The 19789-nt window shown below is 43.3% G+C and overlaps 1 protein-coding gene across 35 annotated transcripts in view; it reads left to right on the top strand.

Moving 5' to 3' along the window:
• Positions 1–19789, top strand: part of LOC106577623 (receptor-type tyrosine-protein phosphatase delta) — a 645315-nt gene that overhangs the window by 564045 nt on the left and 61481 nt on the right. For 12 of the 35 annotated variants that reach the window (XM_014155859.2, XM_014155852.2, XM_045701361.1 and 9 more), the window contains 7 exons: positions 223–810; positions 1279–1379; positions 1583–1839; positions 2930–3023; positions 14327–14536; positions 15976–16136; positions 18393–18407. In XM_014155859.2, coding sequence (XP_014011334.1) covers positions 223–810; positions 1279–1379; positions 1583–1839; positions 2930–3023; positions 14327–14536; positions 15976–16136; positions 18393–18407 — 1426 coding nt within the window. The remainder of the gene's footprint in view (positions 1–222; positions 811–1278; positions 1380–1582; positions 1840–2929; positions 3024–14326; positions 14537–15975; positions 16137–18392; positions 18408–19789) is intronic. The other 23 variants (XM_045701358.1, XM_045701368.1, XM_045701374.1 and 20 more) reach the window with 8 other exon arrangements.

Genomic DNA, 19789 nt, shown 5'->3' with positions numbered 1-19789 from the left:
ACGTAACAATATCCGCCAATGGTAACCCTTAACACTGTTATGAGTTGGAAAGGAGATCAGATTCTGCTATGTCAGGGATTATGGCTGGGGGTATTTTGGGGTTGTCATCATCCTCTCAAAATTGTCATAATGTCTGTCATTGGATATTGCTTTTAAAATGCTATGGAAGTTTGAATGGGTTCTTTGGGGTATTTGTATTGAATTTGTTATTTTGTCTCTTAGTACCTGAAAAACCACGACTCATGGTCAGCCCTACCAACATGGGCACTGCCCTCCTCCAGTGGCACCCTCCGACGTTAACCCACGGCCCCCTGCAGGGCTACCGCCTTCGCTTTGGCCGCAAAGATGTCGACCCCCTGACCATCATCGAGTTCCCTGAGCGCGAGAACCACTACACCACCAAAGAGATCCACAAGGGGGCATCATACACCTTCCGCTTGTCCGCCCGCAACAAGGTGGGCTTTGGCGAGGAGACAGTCAAAGAGATCAACACTCCTGAAGATGTGCCTAGCGGCTTCCCACAAAGCATTGCGGCTGAGGGCGGCACCACCACCACCATTCAGGTGAATTGGAATCCCCTGTTACTGGCGGAGCGCAACGGCATTATCGTGAAGTACGCCCTGCAGTACAAGGACATCAACAGCCCTCGGAGTCCCTCGGAACTCTTCATCACCGCCCCAGAGTCCACCGTCACCCTGGACGGCCTCAAGGCTGACACCACTTACGATATCAAAATGTGTGCCTTCACCAGCAAGGGCTCCGGCCCCTATAGTCCCAGTGTCCAGTTCAGGACACAGCCCTTGGATCAAGGTAGGACCCCACCCCAATACCCCCTCCCGCCCCCCAATCCAACTTCAGTCCACAACCACCATCAACAGCAACCACCTCGTCAAGCTTTAGTGGCAGAAGAACAAACAGAATGGGATTACTGATCTCATGATTGGTCAAAAAATCTGCTGTATGTATACATAGCCCTCCCACCCCATAAGAAAGAAAGATATCATGAACAGGTGGAGTAAGTATATGTGTCCCATGTGTTGTCAGCTAAGCCAAAGGTGAGTCTGTAGATTAAAAAGAGCTGCTGTTAATAAAAAGGTAAGATAAAAGAAAGCAAAGGTAAGATGGGAGCACTGTAGCCCTGCTAAGACCACACTAGTGCTGGTTTCAGACTGCTTGTAAAGAGAAACATGTTCAGGTAAGAGGTTTATGGCTCTGGAATCCTTTAAGGAGGGTTATGTTTGTTTCGTGTCTAAATCATCTGCTCCCCCTTTCTTTTAGCAGTGTTTGCAAAAAACTTTCATGTGAAAGCTGCCATGAAGACATCCGTGCTCCTTACCTGGGAGATCCCAGACAACTATAACGCAGCTCAGCCCTTCACAGTAAGAGCTTTTTGATTATCTTCCATATTTTAATAAACAATGTTCGAGGATCCAGAAAATATCAAGTGACATGAGCCAAAAGTATAGTAGTCACATAAATATCTGAACAAGTCCGGACATTTCCCTGACTAAACAGACCTCATATGTTGGATTAGTGAATCTCCTCAACATTCACACATGCTTTCCTACCATTCCAAATCCAGATCCTCTATGACAAAGGCCAGAGCGTGGAGGTGGATGGCAAGCTCACTCAGAAGCTTATCACAGGTCTGCAGGCTGGGACGCAGTACTCCTTCCTGCTGACCAACCGGGGCAACAGCGCCGGCGGTCTCCAGCACCGTGTCTCCACCATGACCGCCCCGGACATCCTGCGCACCAAGCCCTACCTGATCGGCAAGACCAACTTGGATGGCATGGTCTCTGTGGAGCTGCCCTCTGTCCAGACTTCAGAGAAAGTCAGGTGAGTGGCGGGGATTAAAACTAATGCTAACGCTAATGCTAATGGATAATTGCAGACTTGTATTTATAGAGCTGGCTATTTAGCCTAATTTGAATTTACTTAATTCATTTGCCTCGGTGGCTGCCCTAATCCATCTATTTACCTTGAGCTCGTCTTTGGGTTCAATTATATCAGCAGGATACCATTAAAGCTTATTTGTCCTCTCAATAAGTGAAAGGGGCAAGATTTGACACTGCCAGATTTTGTAACACTTTATTTTTTAATACTGTTTGAAAGGTCAGAACATCAGCACTGAAGAGGTCATCACTTTCTTTAGTGTACCCTGTATATTACATTAATTGCATTGTATCAAGCCTGTTCTTATTGTTCTCTGTTCATCAGAGAGAAGATGACACAATGAATTCTCCCACCCAATTTAACCCACTTCCCAGTATTAAGCCTTGTAATGTCTCTTCCAGCCTTTCCAACTAAGCTCTGGGTTGTCAAAAGGCCAATGCGCAGATCTGATTGTAGACTGGCACTTCAAACCAATCTAGGGTTTTGATCTTGCTGGACGCACTCGAGCCTACTATCCCCTATGCCAGTGCTTAAGCTAATTTGCTTCCCATCAGCCTGCCACACTGCCTTCCTGGCTAACGCTAGCTAGCACCGTGCCCAGCCTGGAGAAGCCCTGAAAAACTCTGGTAGAGGCCTTTATCTCCCTTGTCGCCCCAATGGAGGGTTGAAAATCCCTCTAATTCCAGCTCCTCTTCTCACTCTCACAGAGGGGTACTAATTAGCCCGCGGGGCTAACAGTGCGCCGACTTCTCTGATGATAACGGGCTAGCGTAACTAGCTAATGGCACGATCATTTGTCATCTTTGTCTCTTGTCCTCCATGCCTCCTACCCTGTTACACCTACAGGATAAGGCTCCTCAGGGACGCTAGACATTTTTGTGTATGAAGCTCAAAGCTTTGATCTTGGTTTGTTTTGTTTACAATACAATGGTGTATTGTAAACATCTTATGGAGTGAACTGACAATGGCCTTTGACCTTGAAGAGCTTGAAATACCTTGTCATTCTGTTTCTTTCTTTTCCTCCCATTTCCAGGGGATACTACATAGTGGTGGTGCCTCTGAAGAAACAGCGCACAGGAAAGTATCTCAAACCCTGGGACAGTCCAGATGAGATGAATCTAGAAGAGGTAGGTACCACAAAATGGTCCAAAAAATCTGTCAAAAAGTCCTTATTAAACATTAACATTCAATTCCTGTTGTGGAATCTCAATATTCACTTAATTGCAATGGAATCGACTTTAACCCAAGTCTTACAAAAAAAAAGGTGGTGGGAAGAACTCGACTCTAACTCTGCAGATACGAAAGGATGGGGGTGGGGAAACCTGGGGACGGGGCTCGTTGATTGATGCAAATAGCTGTAGAGATAATTATTCAAATGGGAAATAGGTAGAACATGGAGTAGTCATCAAGTGCACTGCAACTCAACTCCCCCTTCCCACCCCCTCTCCCTCTCAACGGTAATTACCTGAAGAGCTGCATCAGGCCTCTGTGTTCTTATTCAAGGGAAAGGTAGCACACGTTATGCACAAAGTACTTGACAACTTTAATATTTAGCCAGTCTAGGTATATCTGAAGCTTTTGTGCTCTGTGTATCCTTAGGTACATTTGGGGATAAGCTGATGTAATGATTTAGCATTCAAACCGTGAAATGTGTGTGTTCATTGTGATGCGTCATTCACATATATCGATCTATCTCTTTCCAAGATGGCATAGCAGTCAGACGTCCGTTATCCTCCTCTTGTTGTGTCCCGTGTATATATATATATATTTACATCTTTACTTCGCATATCTTTTTATATATTTTTTTCTAAAAACTCAACCTCAAAACACTCTCCTGCAACCCGCCTCACCAATTAAAAAAAAAAAATACTGGACTACCGACGTTATCTGCCCGAGGGAGTTATCCAACTGGCCCCTCCGTCGCGACAGAACCTGAACGCTCATCTGCGGCCCGCTAATCGTTAGCTGTCTTATCGGCTGCTATCTTAATAGGTCTATCGGACAATTTTCTTGGGCCACTATAACTATTTTGCCAATTGGACTGGTCCCCCCTACCACATGGAACCCCACTAATCTACAGACGGAAACGCACGAGGTGGCTAAAAACAGACCTCCCTCCATCTTCTGCCAGCTTGCTACCTATGGCCCTGCTAGCTGTCTGAATCTCACTTGGACATTTATGATCGCTTCGGCTAAGCATGCCTCTGTCCATTGCTCTTCTGGTTAGTGTTTATTGGCTTATTTCACTGTAGAGCCTCTAGCCCTGCTCATTATACCTTATCCAACCTTTCAGTTCCACCACCCACACATGCTATGACATCTTCTGGTTTCAATGATGTTTCTAGAGACAATATCTCTCTCATCATCACTCAATGTCTAGGTTTACCTCCACTGTACTCACATCCTACTCACATCTTGCCATACCTTTGTCTGTACATTATACCTTGAAGCTATTTTATCGCCCCCAGAAACTTGCTCCTTTTACTCTCTATTCCAGACGTCATAAACGACCAATTCTCATAGCTTTTAGCCGTACCCTTATCCTATTCCTCCTCTGTTCCTCTGGTGATGTAGAGGTGAATCCAGGCCCTGCAGTGCCTAGCTCCACTCCTATTCCCCAGGCGCTCTCTTTTGATGACTTTTGTAACCGTAATAGCCTTGGTTTCATGCATGTTAACATTAGAAGCCTCCTCCCTAAGTTTGTTTTATTCACTGCTTTAGCAAACTCTGCCAACCCGGATGTCCTAGCCGTGTCTGAATCCTGGCTTAGGAAGTCCACCAGAAATTCTGAAATCTTCATCCCTAACTACAACATTTTCAGACAAGATAGAATGGCCAAAGGGGGCGGTGTTGCAATCTACTGCAGAGATAGCCTGCAGAGTTCTGTCCTACTATCCAGATCTGTACCCAAACAATTTGAACTTCTACTTTTAAAAATCCATCTCTCTAAAAACAAGTTTCTCACCGTTGCCGCCTGCTATAGACTTGGCTATACTATCTTGGCCAGGTCGCAATTGTAAATGAGAACTTGTTCTCAACTTGCCTACCTGGTTAAATAAAGGTGAAATAAATAAATAAATAGACCACCCTCTGCCCCCAGCTGTGCTCTGGACACCATATGTGAACTGATTGCCCCCCATCTATCTTCAGAGCTCGTGCTGCTAGGTGACCTTAACTGGGACATGCTTAACCTCTTGGGGCTAGGTGGGACGCTAGCGTGCCACCTGTGGTGCACTCCATCAACAGCAGGTGCATTTCAAGAGCGGCAAATTTGAATCCAAATAAATGTCAAAATTCAAATTTTTCAAAAATACAACTATGTTACACCATTTGAAAGATAAACATCTCCTTAATCTAACCACGTTTTACGATTTCAAAAAGGTTTTACGGCGAAAGCATAAATTTAGAGTATGTTAGGACAGTACATTTACAAGAGTTGTGTGTAATGTTTTGTCAAGTCAAAGACAGGGTCACCAAAACCATAAAACCAGCTAAAATGATACACTAACCTTTTACAATCTCCATCAGATGACACTCCTAGGACATTATGTTAGACAATGCATGCATTTTTAGTTCTATCAAGTTCATATTTATATACAAAAACAGCGTTTTACTATGGCATTGATGTTGAGGAAATCGTTTCCCTCCAATAACCGGCAGTCAAGTCAGCGTCACAAATTAAATAATTAAAATTAGAAAACATTGGTAAAATATTATATTGTCATTTAAAGAATTATAGATTTACATCTTTTGAACGCAATCAACTTGCCAGATTTAAAAATAACCTTACTGGGAAATCACACTTTGCAATAATCTGAGCACTGTGCCCAGAAAAATACGCGTTGCGATACAGACTAGACGTCATGTTGGGGAGATCTAAAATCGAAAATACTATGTAAATAATCCATTACCTTTGATTCTCTTCATCAGATGTCACTTCCAGGTATCACAGGTCCATAACGAATGTAGTTTTGTTCAAAAAAGCTCATCATTTATGTCCAAAAATCTCCGTCTCGTTAGCACATGATGTAAGCCAGCCGGACTTCCGTCATGAACGAGGGGAAAAAATATATTTCCGTTCGTTCAAACATGTCAAACGTTGTATAGCATAAATCATTAGGGCCTTTTTAACCAGAACATGAATAATATTCAAGGTGGACGAATGCATAGCCTTTTATAACGTATTGGAACGAGGGTACCCAACATGAAGTAGCGCGCCAGGTGTCTAATGGGACATCACCGTTCCATGGCTCTTGTTCGGTCAGATCTCCCTCCAGAAGACTCAAAACACTTTGTAAAGGCTGGTGACATCTAGTGGAAGCAATAGGAAGTGCCAAAATATTCCTAAACCCCTGTGTTTTTCAATGGGAGAGGTTTAAAGTCAATACAACACATCAGGTATCCACTTCCTGTCAGAAAATGTCTCAGGGTTTTGCCTGCCAAATGAGTTCTGTTATACTCACAGACACCATTCAAACAGTTTTGGAAACTTTAGAGTGTTTTCTATCCATATATAATAAGTATATGCATATTCTAGTTACTGGGTAGGATTAGTAACCAGATTAAATCGGGTACATTTTTTTTATCCAGACGTGCAAATGCTGCCCCCTAGACCCAACAGGTTAACACCCCAGCCATCCTACAATCTAAGCTTGATGCCCTCAATCTCACACAAATTATCAATGAACCTACCAGGTACCACCCCAAAGCCGTAAACACGGGCACCCTCATAGATATCATCCTAACCAACTTACCCTCTAAATACACCTCTGCTGTTTTCAACCAAGATCTCAGCGATCACTGCCTCATTGCCTGCATCCGTAATGGGTCAGCGGTCAAACAACCTCCACTCATCACTGTCAAACACTCCCTGAAACATTTCAGTGAGCAAGCCTTTCTAATCGACCTGGCCCGGGTATCCTGGAAGGATATTGACCTCATCCCGTCAGTAGAGGATGCCTGGTTATTTTTTTTAAATGCCTTCCTCACCATCTTAAATAAGCATGCCCCATTCAAGAAATGTATAACCAGGAACAGATATAGCCCTTGGTTCTCTCCAGACCTGACTGCCCTTAACCAACACAAAAACATCCTGTGGCATTCTGCATTAGCATTGGACAGCCCCCGTGATATGCAACTTTTCAGGGAAGTTAGAAACCAATATACACAGGCAGTTAGAAAAGCCAAGGCTAGCTTTTTCAAGCAGAAATTTGCTTCCTGCAACACAAACTCAAAAAAGTTCTGGGACACTGTAAAGTCCATGGAGAATAAGAACACCTCCTCCCAGCTGCCCATTGCACTGAGGATAGGAAACTCTGTCACCTCTGATAAATCCACTATAATTGATAATTTCAATAAGCATTTTTCTACGGCTGGCCATGCTTTCCACCTGGCTACCCCTACCACGGTCAACAGCACTGCACCCTCCACAGCTACTCGCCCAAGCCTTCCCCATTTCTCCTTCTCCCAAATCCAGTCAGCTGATGTTATGAAAGAGCTGCAAAATCTGGACCCCTACAAATCAACAGGACTAGACAATCTGGACCCTTTCTAAATTGATCTGCCGAAATTGTTGCAACCCCTATTTCTAGCCTGTTCAACCTCTCTTTCGTGTCGTCTGAGATTCCAAAAGATTGGAAAGCAGCTGCTGTCATCACCCTCTTCAAAGGAGGGGACACTCTTGACCCAAACTGCTACATCCTATATCTATCATACCCTGCCTTTCTAAGGTCTTCGAAAGCCAAGTCAACAAACAGATTACCGACCATTTCGAATCCCACCACACCTTCTCCACTATGCAATCTGGTTTCAGAGCTGGTCATGGGTGCACCTCAGCCACGCTCAAGGTCCTAAACAATATCGTAACCGCCATCGATAAGAAACAATACTGTGCTGCCGTATTCATTGACCTGGCCAAGGCTTTCGACTCTGTCAATCACCACATCCTCATTGGCAGACTCAATAGCCTTGGTTTTCTCAAATAATTGCCTCGCCTGGTTCACCAACTACTTCTCTGATAGAGTTCAATGTGTCAAATCGGATGGCCTGTTGTCCGGGCCTCTGGCAGTCTCTATGGGAGTGCCACAGGGTTCAATTCTTGGGCCAACTGTTTTCTCTGTATACATCAATGATGTCGCTCTTGCTGCTGGTGAGTCTCTGATCCACCTCTACGCAGACGACACCATTCTGTATACTTCTGGCCCTTCTTTGGACACTGTGTTAACAACCCTCCAGACGAGCTTCAATGCCATACAACTCTCCTTCCGTGGCCTCCAACTGCTCTTAAATACAATTAAAACTAAATGCATGCTCTTCAACCGATCGCTGCCTGCACCCGCCCGCCCGTCCAGCATCACTTCTCTGGACGGTTCTGACTTAGAATATGTGGACAACTACAAATACCTAGGTGTCTGGTTAGACTGTAAGATCTCCTTCCAGACTCACATCAAACATCTCCAATCCAAAGTTAAATCTAGAATTGGCTTCCTATTTCGCAACAAAGCATCCTTCACTCATGCTGCCAAACATACCCTCGTAAAACTGACCATCCAACTGATCCTCGACTTCGGCGATGTCATTTACAAAATAGCCTCCAATACCCTACTCAATAAACTGGATGCAGTCTATCACAGTGCCATCTGTTTTGTCACCAAAGCCCCATATACTACCCACCACTGCGACCTGTACGCTCTCGTTGGCTGGCCCTCGCTTCATACTCGTCGCCAAACCCACTGGCTCCAGGTCATCTACAAGACCCTGCTAGGTAAAGTACCCCTTTATCTCCGCTCACTGGTCACCATAGCAGCACCCACCTGTAGCACGCGCTCCAGCAGGTATATCTCTCTGGTCACCCCCAAAGCCAATTCCTCCTTTGGCCGTCTCTTCTTCCAGTTCTCTGCTGCCAATGACTGGAACGAACTACAAAAATCTCTGAAACTGGAAACACTTATCTCCCTCACTAGCTTTAAGCACCAGCTGTCAGAGCAGCTCACAGATCACTGCACCTGTACATAGCCCATCTATAATTTAGCCCATACAACTCCCTCTTCCCCTACTGTATTTATTTATTTATTTTGCTCCTTTGCACCCCATTATTTATATTTCTACTTTGCACTTTCTTCCACTGCAAATCTACCATTCCAGTGTTTTACTTGCTATATTGTATTTACTTTGAAACCATGGCCTTTTTTTGCCTTTACCTCCCTTATCTCACCTCATTTGCTCACATTGTATATAGACTTATTTTTGTACTGTATTATTGACTGTATGTTTGTTTTACTCCATGTGTAACTCTGTGTTGTTGTATGTGTCGAACTGCTTGGCTTTATCTTGGCCAGGTCGCAATTGTAAATGAGAACTTGTTCTCAACTTGCCTACCTGGTTAAATAAAGGTGAAATAACATTAAAAAAATATAGACCATCTCTCAGCTATGTTAATGGCCTTCAGCACACCAGAAACTCACCTACCTAACGCATGTGAAACATTCCTAACAGTCATAAGATACTGAGGATGGCATTCATTGCAGTAAGTAGGTCTCCAGATAGAGCTTCCAGAAGTGTGTTTGAACTCCCTCTATCCAGGACATGCTGCTGTACAGTACAATGCACTTCCAAAAGCACGATTCAGAAATCCAGTGTCTGCAATTGATCAAATAAAATCAAATGTTATTTGTCATACTGCCACAGCAGATCCACAGATGACGCAATCTCTATTGCACTCCACACAGCCCTTACCCACCTGAGAAAGGACAGTGTTGGGGCGGTATGTGAATTGGAGTGGATTCCAGGGTGTCTGGGATGATGGTGTTGATATGAGCCATGACCAGCCTTTCAAAGAATGTCATGGCTACATATGTGAGTTCTACGGGTGATAGTCATTTAGATAGGTTACCTTGGCGTTTTTGGGCACAGGGACTATGGGTCAGGGAGAGTCTGAACATATCAGTGAAGACACTTGCCAACTGGTGAGCGCATGCTCTGAGTATGTGTCCTGGTAATCCATCTGGCCCTGCGGCCTTGTGAATATTAACCTGTTTAAAGGTCTTACTCACATCGGCTACGGAGAGCGTGAACACAACAGCTGGTGCCCTCATGCATAGTTCAGTGTTGCTAGCCTTGAAGTGCCTATAAAAGGTATTTAGCTCATCTGGTAGGCTCGCATCACTGGACACCTCATGGCTGAGTTTCCCTTTGTAATCCGTGATAGTCTGCTCGCCCTACCACATCCAACGACCGTCAGAGCTGGTGTAGTAGGATTCGATTTTGGTCCTGTATTGTCGCTTTGCCTGTTTGATGGTTAATCAGAGGGCGTAGCAGGATTTCTTATAAGTGTCAGGATTAGAGTCCTGCAACTTGAAAGCAGCTCTAGCCTTTAGCTCAGTGCATATGTTGCCTGTAATCCGTGGCTTCTGGTTGGGATATGTACGTACAGTCACTGTGGGGACCACGTCATAGATGCACTTATTAATGATGCCGGTTACTAATGTGGTAAACTCCTCAATCCCGGAACATATTCCAGTCTGTGCTAGCGAAACAGTCCTGTAGCTTAACATCCGTTTCATTGGAAGACTTACGTATTGAGCGTGTCACTAGTACTTCCTGTTTAATTATTTGCTTGTAAGCAGGAATCAGGAGGATAGCGTTATGGTCAGATTTGCTGAATGAAGGGTGAGGGAGAGCTTTGTATGCATCTCTGTGTGTGGAGTAAAGGTGATCTAGAGTTTTTTTTACTCTAGTTGCACGCTGGTAGAAATTAGGGTAAAACGGATTTCAATTTTCCTGCATTAAAGTCACTGGCCACTAGGAGCGCCGCCTCTGAGTGAGCATTTTCTTGTTTGCTTATGGCCCTATGCAGCTTTTAAAGTGTGGTCTTAGTGCCAGCATTGGTTTGTGGTGGTAAATAGGTAGCTTTGAAAAATATAGATAAACTCTCTGTAAATAATCTGGTCTACAGTTTATCATGTGGTGTTCTCAGGCGAGCAGAACCTTTAGACTTCCTTAACATTAGAGATCGTGCACCAGTTGTTAACAAAGAGACACACATTTACCATGTCCTTGTTCAGCCGCGACACATAGAAACTTAGGATATTACCAGTTCTTCAGATCACGTTGATAGTATAGTCTCCAATGGACCTCTTCCAGTTTTTTCTTCAGGGAGGTATCCAGTGAGTCTCATCAGGTATCCCACACAACGCTGTCTCCTCCTTCTTCGAGTGTCAGGGATTTGGGCCTGGTCCGCGATAATCATTATGTCTTTCGTCTCCGTCTGATTGAAGTAAAAGTCTGCGTCCAAATGGAGGTTAGTGATGGCTGTTCTGATGTCCAGAAGCTCTTTTGGGTCATAGGAAACAATGGTGGAAACATTATGTACACAAAAAGTTAAGATAAGTGCCACCCCCCCCCCCAAAAAAAATGTTTTGATAAATTGGTCAGGAGCCCATAAAATCTCCAATCTCCAGGTCTCCAGTCCCTCTCGTTCCATTATTTATCCCAACCCAAGTATGAACAGGTTTTAACCCTTTTTGTGTCACTAGACTTTTGATGTAAGTAGTTCGGTTTAGGGATAGGTTCATATCTATTTAATACTTTACTTGTCATTGTGGGTAGGTACTTATGGGGATGATTTATTCCTAATGCAGTAAATAGAGCAAACAAAAACACAATATGAGCATACACTTTATCTCTTGAGAAGAACCATGTTGTTTCACTGAGTCTCATCTGTCTCACGCCTTGACCGATTACCAGAAAGTCGCCCCCTCCCATCAGAAATGATTTGTTTGTCAGTATTGGGCTCTCACCTTTTCACAAATTTTCCCAAGGGCGGCTTGTTTTAGCCGTGTTGACAAGGGATATGATTGAAGACATTATTGAGTAGTGACACCACCCTCCGAGCCAAAGCCATTGCAGAAACTTGATAGGCACACACGCATTCCAGAGAGAGAGATATGAAGTTGGCTCACGTTGATACGACGTGTACTTTTGGGTAGGCTTAAACCACATACACTGAACAAAAATATAAATGCAACATGTAAAGTGTTGGTCCCATGTTTCATGAGCTGAAATAAAAGATCCCAGAAATGTTCCATACACACAAAAAGCTTATTTCTATCAAATTTTGTGCACAGATTTGTTTACATCCCTGTTAGTGAGCATTTCTCCTTTGCCAAGATAATCCATCTATCTGACAGGTGTGGCATATCAAGAAGCTGATTAAACGGCAGGATCATTACACAGGTCCACCTTGTGCTGGGGACAATTAAAGGCTGCTCTAAAATGTGACATTTTGTCACACAACACAATGCCATAGATGTCTCAAGTTTTGAAGGATCATGCAATAGGCATGCTGACTGCAGGAATGTACACCAGAGCTGTTGCCAGAGAATTGTATGTTCATTTCTCTACCAGAAGCCGCCTCCAAAGTCATTTTTGAGAATTTGGCAGTATGTCCAACCGGACTCACAACCGCAGATCACATGTATGGCGTTGTGTTTCAGAGTGCCCCAAGGTGACGGTGGGGTTATGGTATGGGCAGGCATAAACTACCGACAACGAACACAACTGCATTTTATTGATGGCAATTTCAATGCACAGAAATACCATGACAAGATCCTGAGGCCCATTATCGTGCCATTCATCCTCCGGCATCACTTCATGTTTTAACACAGCATATTGCAAAGATCTGTACACAATTCCTGAAAGCTGAAAATGTCACAGTTCTTCCATGGCCTGCATACTCACCTGACATGTTGAGCATGTTTGGGATGCTCTGGATTGACAGCAACTTTGCACAGCCATTGAAGAGGAGTGGGACAACATTCCACAGGCCACAATCAACAGCCTGATCAACGCTATGCGAAGGAGATGTGTCGCGCTGCATCAGGCGAATAGTGGTCACACAGGATACTGACTGGTTATCTGATCCACGCCCCTACCATTTTTTTAAGGTATCTTTGACCAACAGATACATATCTGTATTCCCAGTCATGTGAAATCCATAGATTATGGCCTAATGAATGTATTTCAATTGACTGATTTCCTTATATGAACTGAAATTGTTGCATGTTGCGTTTATATTTTTGTTCAGTGTAAATCAAGCAGACATGAAACCAGTAAGATGTCTCACACCATTGCATACACTGAATCATTTTTGGTTGGCGTTATTAGACCTAGTTATGTAGCCTATAGCAATAGCACTTGAGCGTAGACCTGCATAACATTACACTTTCCCATAAGAGCGAGACAAATTTGGCTTTGTTTTTTTGCAGAAGCAATCACACTCCCATTGTACGAATATGATCTGATTCACATTCTGATCAAGTTGCCTGGTGTTGCTAGTGGGTAAATAATATCTGGTCTCTCTATTAGTGCAGTGTTACAATGTAATTTGTGACGGGGGCTAGCCTAGTGCTAATGCTCTGAGGCAGAATTTTTCTGTTATGACACACTGCACTTGCTCAGGGACTCACCACTTTCTTGGATGTAGGAAATAGAGCCAAGGGTATTCTTTGTGTGTGTGTGTGTGTGTGTGTGTGTGTGTGTGTGTGTGTGTGTGTGTGTGTGTGTGTGTGTGTGTGTGTGTGTGTGTGTGTGTGTGTGTGTGTGTGTGTGTGTGTGTGTGTGTATATTTAATTACCCATGCTCAGCAAGAAACAGAACACCATTGCATTGTTGTTTAATTGATACCTTTAGGGGCTTGGTACTTACAGTACGTTTGGTGCGCTCAGCACTTTCAATGAGTAGCCTCACCTATATTGTGTAGCATGCCACAGGACATTTGCTAATATACTGTTTTATTAAGTACATTCCAATGACTACAAGCCATCATGTGGTCATGATGGTCTAAAAGGTTGCTGGTATCTGATGGGAATATATCAAAACAATATTAAGAGAATGAAGTCCATCTCTACCTATCGACAAGTATTCAGTCAGTTTACCACATATTTGCCTCTCATTCCTTCTAAAGATTATGCATTACACACACACACACACACACACACACACACACACACACACACACACACACACACACACACACACACACACACACACACAGCAGAGCAGGGCATCTCTTCCTATTCTATTTCATGCCACTGGAACTTCAAAACATTGTCCCCTTTCAAAAATATATATATTTTTTTTTAACTTGAAATCCTTTTGAAATGTTTGACAGTATTCACGGTTATTATAGAAACTCATTTAGGAAAATCCACACATCTTGAAATCCTTGCAGCGTAAAACAAATGAAATCCAAATGGTAATATTTCCTCTTCCGTTGCAATCAGTAGTTTGAGCTTTTGTAATCAGAAGGGATGTAACACAGATTTGTAGTTGTGTGTGTGTGTGTGTGTGTTTGTGTCCATGTGTGTATGACTGCAAAACAACATTTTTATCGACTGTCTAGCTACATCGGCTCCACTCTTTTCACTTTTAGCTGCTCAAAGAGATTAACCGAACAAGCCGAGGCCTTCGCTTCCGGAGGCAAGCTGAGCCCAAAGCCTACATCGCTGCCTACTTCAAAGACCTTCCTACCGACTTCACTCTGGGAGACACCAAGATCTATGGGGACTTTGAAAACAAGCAGCTCGCCAACGGCCAAGAGTACATCTTCTTTGTGCTTGCTGTCCTCGAGATCTCTGAAAATGTAAGTATATGCCTTTTTATGCTTTTTTTCTTAGAAAACCTCTCTCTCTCTATCTCATCCTTTGTTTCCTTCTCTGCTCTTAGACACCCCACTCCATAAAGGAATTAGTTCAGACAGGCGCATCAGTCGGCCCTCTGTCGATTTCCTTTTCCAGAAATCTTTTTCCCTCATGTTTAAAGTTGCATATTAAACGTCAAAGACCCAAATCAATTGCGTCTTGGCAGGGGGCACGTCCCTTGGCTGGATGTGTTACGTCAAGTCCGTTTGAGCCCTGGTCCCTGAAAAAGGGCAAGAACAGAGCCTGCTACTGTATAGGGGAAATCCCCCAGAGGCTCCTGCCAATCGCAGGAATACCTCGATAACGGGATTCCTCTTTAATTCCACACCTACGTGTGAACGCCATTATCTCCTCCACTGCAGCTGTGTGTGTGTGTGTGTGTGTGTGTGTGTGTGTGTGTGTGTGTGTGTGTGTGTGTGTGTGTGTGTGTGTGTGTGTGTGTGTGTGTGTGTGTGTGTGTGACGAGAAGGAGAGTGTGGATCAAAGGAGAAAGGGGCATGATTAGCTGGCTAAATGCGTCAGAATGATGGATTTGAAGACCTGGGAGGTTTTAAGGGAGTCTGTCTTGGACTTCGTCAGTCTTGACTGCAGATCTAGGAGGTTGATAATGGCAGGTGGGTGAGCGGACAAAATGGGGGGAAATCTTTAATTTGCCCACCACAGCACTGATTGGCTTTTTCTTTGCCCCAAAGCCCCCAGTCTTTATCTCGTTCTGCTCAGAACGGCGTAAATGTACTCAATCACAAATGAGAGATGTTACGGATATTACGAACGTGCCCATATCTTTTGGATAGTTGAATTTGTACATTTGCATTGACACAATAACTTTGAATGGGCAAATCTTAGCCTACTCAGCACATACAGGTTGTCCTGATGTCTTTGTGAAAGTCAGACTGACCGAATATACATGTACTTGAAGAGGAAAAGTTGAAACTTGGACACTTTTGCACTTGCGGTGGCCTCACAGAAGGGCTGAGGTCTATTGATTGGAGCTCAGCTGTGAGAGTTGATAGATATGTGAGAGAGTGCAGGTTGTTTTTCTACAAAGCTACACAGTCAGGAATAAGATATCACTTCAGGAACCTAGGAACATCGTCTGAACTGGGACCACAGAATATGTTTTCAAAGTCATGGGAGGCAGAGAAATAGTGGCATTAGAGTCAGCCAAAAATATTTCCTGTTGTTGTCTGGATACCTAACTACATTGTGGTGATAAAACAATTTCCCCTTCTCTACTCTACACTACCTGCATGTAGAACTAGCCTATTGCGTGGTTATTAAATACGTTATTCCACTAGTAGTTTATGTAAAGTGTAGCCTGAGAGCCTCAATAAAATAACACAGTGAGGACTAATACAACTCCCCTTCCTCTCCTTCCCAGACCATGTATGCCACCAGCCCCTACTCCGACCCTGTCGTGTCAGCTGACCTTGACCCCCAGCCAATCATTGACGAGGAGGAGGGACTTATCTGGGTGGTGGGCCCAGTGCTCGCTGTGGTCTTCATCATCTGCATCGTCATCGCCATCCTCCTGTACAAGAGGTAAGGACTAAAGAAAGTGAAGCACACGAGGGAGAGAGAGAGAGAGAGACTGGCATCATCAAAGTCAAACAAAGCACATTCAAATACACTGTCAAACAAACACTCTACCTATCAGACAGACACACTCAATCACACACACAGTCACACACACACACAGTCACACACACACACAGTCACACACACAGTCACACACACGCACACATACACAAAAGAAATCAGAGCAGCTCTTTGTCTGAACCTCCAGCAGAAGCTGACCGTTCGCCGCCACCGTCCATCAGTCAAGCGTTGGAGGGGAGCGCTCCGAGTATCGGCTGTGTGACAGTGCATGCTGCTTTAGAACCACACACATACACAAGAGAGCCAAGCTCCAGGCCTGTTTTGCGACTCCCGGTTGACCTGGTGCTTTAACAGGGACACACTTCTCTCTAGCCTAGCTTCTCCCTCTTATATTTTTCACCTTGATTGAATACTGCTTTGGGCCAAGTGAAGCAGTCTCCATAGCATCCACATTGGATGGCACTGTAAAGTGTATTAACGCATTACTGGGAGAATCAGCCTTGAGAGAAGTGAAGCCTGGGCTTATAGACAATATCAATAGATGTGTTTTTCACTCAACGCCAATCGAGAACATACGTACCCCTGAATGCATAGGTATTTGTTAAATATGTCACTGTAATCGGAAGGCAATCAAACATCATTGAGTCCTATGGCTATTTACTTACTCTAGGCGTAGGTGACAATTTGATTGTCCTTCCATGTTGACTGTTTTGGTCGTTCAATGCCAGGGGCACTCGAGTAGAGCTTAGAGAGGCTGCTGCCTATATACAGACTTGAAATCGTTGGCCACTTAAATAAATGGATCACTAGTCACTTTAATAATGCCACTTTAAGCAACTTTACATATCTTGCATTCCTCATATCATATGTGTATATACTGTATTTTATACCATCTATTGCATCTTGCCTATGCCGCTCGGTCATTGCTCATCCATATATTTATATGTATATATTCTTATTCCATACCTTTAGTTAGATTTGTGTGTTTTGGGTAGTTGTTGTGGAATTGTTAGATTACTTGTTATATATTGCTGCACTTTCGGAACTAGAAGCACAAGCAATTCGCTACACTCGCAATAACATCTGCTAACCATGTGTATGTGACCAATAAAATTTGATTTGATTTGAGAACTAACTGTCAGGTATGGAATCAACGTTTGCGCCTGAAAAGATTGACACGGCAATTACCAAGTCAAGGTCACCAGCGTGTTTACTAAGTCAGTGTCACTACCGTGTTTACCAAGTCAATGTCACCAGCTTGTTTATTAAGTCAATGTCACCAGCTTGTTTATTAAGTCAATGTCACCATCGTGTCGGGACTTTCCGGAACATATCCAAGAAATGTTTCACTTGTTAAGATACATTTGTGTGTAATAGAACTGGTGCCCTGTGTGAGGAGCAAAGGACAACATTCATGTTACTGTGGGTGTTGCGGCAGGGGGAAAGGATGAAATAATAGCCCCACGGCATTGCTGATTAACTGTATAAATCGGTCACAGCAAGATGCACACCTACATGCACACTTGGATACAGGTCACAAAATTGTTTATGTTCATCTGAGCTGAAAGTCAAGGTACCCCATGTCCCAGACCCCATTATAGATCACAATGAACATAAGTGGCTTTTGTTACAACATTGAGCTCAAATTATATTATCTCATCTTTTTTTTATGTATTTTCTTAGAAACTCCATGCAAGCACATTATTTTGTATAGTCAGTAATCCGTATTATCACAATTGTCCTGTGTTGTTGCCTTGATGTAGTTATTCTTTAGGATATATAGTAAACAGATACACTGAGCCCTATAATGCTCGAGTGACAAACAATCACCTGAAACTACTAAATAAACAATACATCTTTGGATTGCACCTGGGATGAGATTATATGATTTTAAACGACAAGTACCCAAGGTGGCATAATTGAGCATGGTGTCGGTAGTGAAGGGACACTAATGTCGCACGCCAACCAACATTGAGATGCGATTGTTGTTGCTCAATTGTCTTTTTGTAGTTAGATACATATTTATTCTTCTTACACAGGAAATAGCGCATTACAGTATAAAATATAAGCGTCGTAGTTCAACTTCGGCCATGGGGTGTGATACTGTTGTCAGGATTATTAAGTCGTCATAGCGACGGATCATGTTGTCGTGCCAGCTAACATCCTTTCATGCTTTCTTTTCCTTGCTTACGAATGGAGCAGCAAACCAGACAGGTAAGAGTGAAAGGATGTGATATGGCTGACAATCCCACAACTACCCCCACCTCAACCCTTTTTTTTATCCCTTTGCAGACATTTCCTACCCTCTAGCTTGTTGGGCAGAGTTCAATCATTGCAGAAAGTGAGTTCCCCCACTGCTGTGCAATTCCAAAGCACTTTTAAAAGTCAGCTGTTTGCATTGATTGAATTCTGACCTACCTTCCAAATGACAGTATTTGAATCGACATCATATATTTGATCAGCCAGGACAGTTCATTTTCAAAAAATGTATGTGTGCTTTCCATTCTTCCATTTCTCTCACCCTACATTACATTAAAAATAGTAATATTATTTCGTATTTGACAAAAACCCATATCACCATTTCAATTTTCCATTGACCAAACATGTCTAAATGTCCTGTCTGTCTCAATACAAAGGGTCAATTTCCTGATAAACGATCCCTAGAAATCCTTATTTCTTAGATTTCTACTGAATTCAATGTCTCACCGGTTGTACGCAAGAAACAAATGACTTGCATGCCTTGAACAGAACCAACATGCATTACAATGCCTAAACTGCTCCCCCTCACGTTCTCCTTAATTCTCAAAATGCTAGTTGGCATGAACATTGAATGCAAATAATATATCACAAATAGATATATTTCTTCAACAGCATTACATCACAGCCAAATGTACTCACTGGCCGGGAAAGCACTATACTGTACCGGTACTGTAACACTTTAACAGCGTTTGCCCAGCTTTCCTACTCCCAAATCATTTCATTCCATTTTTTATTCAGCTTTCAAAATGAATAACCCTGTGTTTTTAACAAATGAGCCCTTGCATTGCTAGATGGCTATTAAATTGTAGGTACACTTTGCCGTACTCATACAATGTCATACATAGACTACTGTATGCGTTCAGATATCTGTTCAGATGTACCCATGCTATCATTTTCAGCCTTTTTTTTCATGCCTGCATTCTCCACCAAATGTAGCAAATCGTATGACTCATTCTGTATGGTCCCATCTACGTGTTTTCAGACGCATGCAACGATGACCTCACACGACCCATTTCATCCTTTGTTGTTGTTTTCGACCATCACACCATTGACCTCCCCCCCAGGCTATTTACACAAGCCTCATTGCTTCCCATATAATGCAAAGGTCACAGGTTAGTGATTTTACGTAACCCTAATGAAGAGAGGTTGGAGGTCAGAGGTCAAATGATAATAAACTATTTTGAAAGGTCACTTCTAGTATAGTGCTAGTCCCCCTTGTACTCTGTACACTTCTCGTTAGACAGATCGAATGTCACCATATTGACTCTTTGGGCAGATCTCTTTGTCAAAGCTCTTTGTCAGAGACTGCACAGTTTTATAAATAAGTGGTCAAAAGT

Source organism: Salmo salar, chromosome ssa18 (genome assembly GCF_905237065.1).
Source record: "Salmo salar chromosome ssa18, Ssal_v3.1, whole genome shotgun sequence".
Taxonomy (NCBI): Eukaryota; Metazoa; Chordata; class Actinopteri; order Salmoniformes; family Salmonidae; genus Salmo; species Salmo salar.
Note: the sequence above shows the minus strand (reverse complement) of the source record. Positions and strands in the feature narration are given on the sequence as shown.